Raw genomic sequence first — 6,000 nt, 5'->3', positions numbered from 1 at the left:
TGCAACCATAGTAAAACAAAGACTTATATTTCTGATATTTATTTTATATATTTAAATGCCATTTAACGAAGAAAAATCAACCAAAAAAATGAGTTCGCGTGTCACCGGTTCGCCATCACTGCTATAGGCCCCTATACCTTGAGCTAGGTCAGGTGCGCTCAGGGGCGGACACTTTCCCTACGGCCCCGCCCACCCCTTTCTCGGCCCCGCCCACACCCCAATCAGTGCCTTAACTGGGCCGGCTGCCTCCCTGCTCTCAGAATTCGGGTCTCGGCAAACTTCCGGCGCGGAAGGTGAGGGGCGCGGGCGCGTCCACTGCGCGTGCGCGCGGGCTCCGAGGTCCCTGCGCCCCCTCCCCCTGCGGCGGGGACTTGGTACGGCCGGCCGGTTGGCGTCCCCCGCGGCTCCAGCCCGAGGCGGGCTTTTCAAATCTGATCTTCGGCGGAGTGGCGGCGGCCCGGCTGTGGCGCTGGAGATGGAGGGGCTGACGCAGAGGGGTCCCGAGCTCGGCCCGGCGGGGCTCCCCGCTCAGCAGGTGAGTGAGGAGGGGGCCCGGCTTCAGGTCCTCGCGCCGTCGTTGTGTCTGGTCCTCGGGGGAGCCCGCACCCCGCGCCTCCCATTCAGCCGCGGCCAGAAACAAAGGGGAGGGCTTCGGAGACCGGGCTTTGGAGGGTCTGATGGCGCGTGGGAATCTGCACACATTCCCGCCCCCCGGTTTCTAGGGGGAGGAAAGTGGCTCGGAATGGGGACGTGATGCCGGGGCCCCGCCGCGCGCTCCCGGGCGCACCTGTCCGCTGTCCCCACTCCCCCAAGTTGCAGGCACTTGTCTCTTCGCAGGTGTAGGTGACGCAGGGGAATGGGAGCCCCTGGATTTCCGAGAAGCCCCCCGAGGCCAGGAGAGCACGGGCTGCTTATTGACTGGAGCAATGTCTGTCCACACACAACATAAACTTGGGGGGCTGCAGTCTCTCAATTTTCCTGGTTTGAGAGTCGATTCTTTTTGAATCGGATAGAAATCTGCTTGCTAGTTTGCCATGGGAACGTGTTGTTAGAAACCTTTTTACTTAATATAGACCAACATTATTTCTTGGCAAAATCAGTTATTAAAATGATATCCATTCAACACTCTTAAACCACAACTTTCGGGTCTTTAATAAAAGAGGATCTTTACTTCCATTTTTAATCTCCACCTTCTTTTACCTATTTCTGAAGTAGGTCAAACCATATAAAATTGCCAGTTTTGCAGGTCAAAATTGGTTTGGTAGGATAGTAGCAATTTTGTATGGTCCAACATGTTATCTTTGCTTAGAAAGCTGGCAAAACCTTTGCTTAGAAACCTGTTATCTTTTCTAGAATCTTAAAAACCTCAGCAGGTACAAAATTGGTAGGAAGGCTTCAGTAGTACTGGGAAAAAGAAAGCAAAAACATTAAGAATCCTTATGCAAAAAGTCCAATGCCTTTGTCAGTAATTTTTACCAGCATTTTCAAGTATTTCGAACGGTTTGATGTAAAATACTTCTGTGCTGTCCTATTATGTAATTTTATCCTAATTGTTAACAAAAATCTTGATTTCTAGTGAATTGGCGATTTACGGAGGTTCTTGCACTGACTGTATGGGTGTTGTGTAGCCGTTAAAGTGCATTTATTTAGCTGCATGCAGCAGTAATATTTAGGAATAATACGAAACAGACAAGAGGATAAGGTCATGAAAGAAGTTTAGCTACATGGATTATTTACATGTGGGAAGGTATAATACTTAATGTTGTCTTGACTTAGGCAACAGGAAATTAATTGAGCTGTAGCATTCCTTCTGTCAAGATTTTGGAGAAAAATTGCAAAATAGTAATAGGATTCAATCTGGCAGGAATATAAGAAAAATTTATACTTGACTAACACTGACTTTTTATTTGGTGTACTTCCCTTGATATTAATGAACTTGCCACGTAATAGGAAGGGATAGGACCAAAATTTTTGGTCCAGTAGTGAAACAGCTCTACTCAAACCTTGGAGTCACCCATGACTACTCACAGCTTAGAACAGTGATTTTTAACCTTTTTCATCTCATGATACACGTAAACTAATTGCTAAAATCCTGCAGCATACCCAAAAGTATAATTTTTGCCCATCTGACAAAAAAATAGTTATCATTTTGATTCATTCATACCAGGTGACTCTTGTGTTGGCTGTTGTCTTTTTTTATTTAGTGGTTGAGCATCGACCTCTGAACCAGGAGGTCAGGGCGCATGCCCTGGTTGTAGGCTCAGTCCCCAGTGTGGGGTGTACAGGAGGCAGCCGATCAAATGATTCTCTCTCATCATTGATGTTTCTCTCTCTCTCTCTCTCTCTCTCTCTCTCTCTCTCTCTCTCTCTCTCTCTCTCTTCCTCTCTGAAACCAATAAAAATATATTTAAAAATAAATAAAGTCCATTTAAAAATTCTTGCAGCACATCTGTTGAAAATCGCTGGCAAAGAATATTGATTTATTGAGTCAGATTGAGGTAAAAATGGAGTCTGCTTGTTGTGCAGCCTTGAATAAGTTACCTGTCTTTTCTAAAGCTCAGTTCCCACAGTTGTAGAATGGGTAATATGCCAGTCCCAGAAAGTAGTTGGAATTTGAGAACTTCTTTAAAGTACTTAGCATAGTACCTGGCAGTCGGGATGTGTTTGAAGGGTGACTCTTTATTATTATTTTTTGTTCTATTTAGGCAATTGGGGCAGTCACCTTTTCTTACAAATATTTGAGCTTTTAAAATCTTTATAAAAATAAAATTTGAGAAGTAAACAATCATTGCAGAAAAGTGAACGTATATACAAACATGAATTTAAGAATTCTTTCTCCAGTTCCATTACCCAGAATGATCACTATTTACAATTTCCAGATTACATTCCATATATAAAAAATTCTTAAAAATACATACAATTTCTTTTAGAAGGAATGTATGCTGTATATATTCTTCTGCAATCTTTGTCATCTTGGTTTCTTAGCTAATATGGTTTACCTAGTATATCCATTAGGTTACTGATAGTTACTATCTGGATTAGTACACCAGCCCAACTTAATTTTTTTTTTTTAATCAGTACTTAATTCCAACACTAAGACCATTTTCTTTGCACTTCCTTTGTGCCATTCTAGCTCTTAAATCTTAGTATGTTTCTGTTTTCTATGTAATCTAGATTTTCACTTTTAAGTCATCTCTCTATTTCATTTTTAGTATTGCCTTTTTCATTTTATCAGCCTGACTAAATATTTACAAGAACAGGACACTTTCATAGGCTTCTGTTTGACTTGATTGCAAGCGAGCCTTTATTCAGAAAATTAAAGACTTCCCCTGTCCCCCACCCCATTCTCTTTTCTTCCTGGAGACTTGCATTTAGACACTTCAAAGAGGGACAGATATAGGCAAACATGCTTCTGTCATGGGTCCTACTCAGCCTTGATTCTGCCATTTTGGTCCAGAAAGCAGCGGTATTGTTTTTAGGTCCTTGTTCTTCCTTTTTGAGGTCATTAAGCGTCACCATTGAATGCTCAGTGGGTGCCCTCATTACTTGATCAGTGTTTTCATTGTGGATAGCACTAGACATCAACTCTTACTCCAGGAATACTTTGCACCCCTTATTAGCTAAAGGCAGGTCCTTCAACTCCATAAAGCCTCTCTTGGCTAGAGGTATAGTTTGACCAGAGGGAGATAGTATAGATGTGTGCTGAAAGAAGTTGCATGGAGAATAAAACTGGCCAATAGCCCTCCCAGATTCATATTCAAGCATCCTAGAGAAGGGGAGGTAGACTCACAGTTTACTAAGTATGTTAATTTGTCTCGGTTCAGGATCAACAAATTATTTCTGTAAAAGGATGGCTAGAAAATACTTTCAGCTTTGTGGGCCAGACTGTTGAAATTACTCAACTCTTTTGTTACAGCTTGAAAGCCATAGACCCTAGAAATGGGTGGGTGTGACCGAGCTCCAATACAACTTTTTAAAAACAGGCAGCAGCCTGGCCATATTTTGCTGACACCTAGAGGATAGAGTTCTAATATTAATATTTACTAAATATATTTCATTCCCTTAATGAATATTTAATCTTAAAAATAAGAACTTTAAAAAACACATCCCTGACTTTACTTTTTTCCCTCCACTATTTCCAAAGCCTCTATAATTTTGTAGCCTTTATCAATAAGTGATGAAGATAAAACAGTCTTCATTTACAAGATGGAAACCCTGGAAGCCTGAACTGATTCTTTAATGTGGCTGTGGCCATCTACTGGTTCCTTAAGGTTGTTGCAATAGGTGGCTGTGGAATTTCAAGTGGTCCAGCGGTCATTCTCATTCTGGCTGTATAGTGAGTCACCAGAGGAACTTGGGGGTGTGGGGGATGGGGGTGTGTGTGCTCAGGCTTCTCCTTCAGAAACACTAATTGTTTTGGGGTAGGCCATAAGAAGATTAGGTACTTTTTATAAGGCTTTCCTCTCTGACTGAGGTAATTCTAATGTGTAGCCAGTTTTATGAACTTCTTGTGCTAGTTCAACGGGCTGCCTCACTGTAGCATTTAAACAGCAAAATTGAATTTAATGGTACCAGATGGTATTTGTTTATATTTGAGTTGTGGGCTGAAGCTATTCATCCCAGCTTCAAGTGGCTACCTATGTGTACTTTCCAGTACTAACCAGCCTGCCAGAGTTTATTTCTATAGACATATGGGCTACATAGATAGTCCTCATAAATAATTACTGATTATGGTAAAGAAGAATTTACTTTGTGGCCGATAAGTCATAAAAAGATGAAATGGAGTTGTTGAAGTTCAGTTATATGTAAAGAAGGAGCACCAGCGAATGACTGCATTTATATAGTATACCAGTTTTGAGTTATACTACAAAAGAAGATATTTATGTGGTCATTACATGATGTAATTACAGGAGGTAATTAAACAGATCTGTTTTCTGCATGTGACCAATATATTTGACTGATCTGAGTAGTCATTTACTTCAGTTTTTCTTTGGGTAATCTTCATAGACGATTGCTTTCCTAACTTCAGCTTTTCTTTTTGAAAAGACTGAAGTTTATTGTTACTAGATTCTATTCACTTTTTAAAATTTAGATTTTGATCTAGTTAAAAGGTAAATTATAGTATTAATTTTTTACCACATAAGCCAGGAAGGTCAATTTAATTTAAAACTAGACATATTGGAGCATTATTACATGTTTTTAGTATAATAAAGTATCTGATGATTTATAATTTTTAAAAAGCCACTATAAATTAAATCAGAGCAGTACATTTCAGTTTACAGAATTTTAATGTTACATATGAACTAGTATATAGAGTCAGGTCATTATAAGATCATTGTATGGAATAAAACACTTTTCAGAACTAAAATGATTAGTAGTTTTATGGTGACTCTTAAAACTAAAATATATCCAAAACTATACTCTAAATCTCTGTTCCAGGTAGCTAACACTTCTGACACTTTCTAAGTACAGTGCTTTTGCTAGCTTGCTTCTGAGATTTTACTTACATTGCTTACTAACCCTTAGTTTCTTCATTCAGCATCCGCTATTTTAGAAAATGTTTCCTTGGTTAATTCAGTGTCGTCAACCACATCTTGCCATCCCACAACACAACTTATATAAGATATACGTGCGCTATATTGTTCACATTAGTTGTTATATTATTGTGTTAGTTTCCTGAGGCTACCATAATAAATTGCCAGAATTGTGTGGCTAAACACAACAGAAATTTATTCTCTCATAGTTCTGGAGGCCAAAGTTCTGAAATCAAGGTATCCGCAGGGCCATGCTTCCCCTGAAAGCCCTAGGGGAGAATCCTGCCTTGCCTTTTCCAGCTTCTGGTAGTCGCTAGCAATCTTTGGTGATCCTTGGTTTAGTCTTATTACTTCAATCTTTGCCTCCGTCTTCACATGGAATTCTCTATGTATGTCTTTCTGTGTCTTCACATGGCATTCCTAGAGGGTGCCAGTCATTGAATTTAGGGCTCACACTAATTCATTA

The 6,000-nt window shown here is 40.4% G+C and overlaps 1 protein-coding gene across 2 annotated transcripts in view; it reads left to right on the top strand.

Annotated features, from left to right (window-relative positions):
* The first annotated feature begins 279 nt into the window (after nt 1-279).
* Nucleotides 280-6,000, top strand: part of RTKN2 (rhotekin 2) — a 69,530-nt gene continuing 63,809 nt past the window's right edge. For both annotated transcript variants that reach the window (XM_036336837.1, XM_036336836.1), the window contains exon 1: nt 280-535. In XM_036336837.1, coding sequence (XP_036192730.1) covers nt 476-535 — 60 coding nt within the window. In that variant the 5' untranslated portion in view covers nt 280-475. The remainder of the gene's footprint in view (nt 536-6,000) is intronic.

This window comes from Myotis myotis, unplaced genomic scaffold (assembly GCF_014108235.1).
Source record: "Myotis myotis isolate mMyoMyo1 unplaced genomic scaffold, mMyoMyo1.p scaffold_m19_p_15, whole genome shotgun sequence".
In the NCBI taxonomy this organism is placed as follows: domain Eukaryota; kingdom Metazoa; phylum Chordata; class Mammalia; order Chiroptera; family Vespertilionidae; genus Myotis; species Myotis myotis.
The sequence above is the reverse complement of the archived record's forward strand: the minus strand, read 5'-3'. Positions and strand labels throughout refer to the sequence as shown.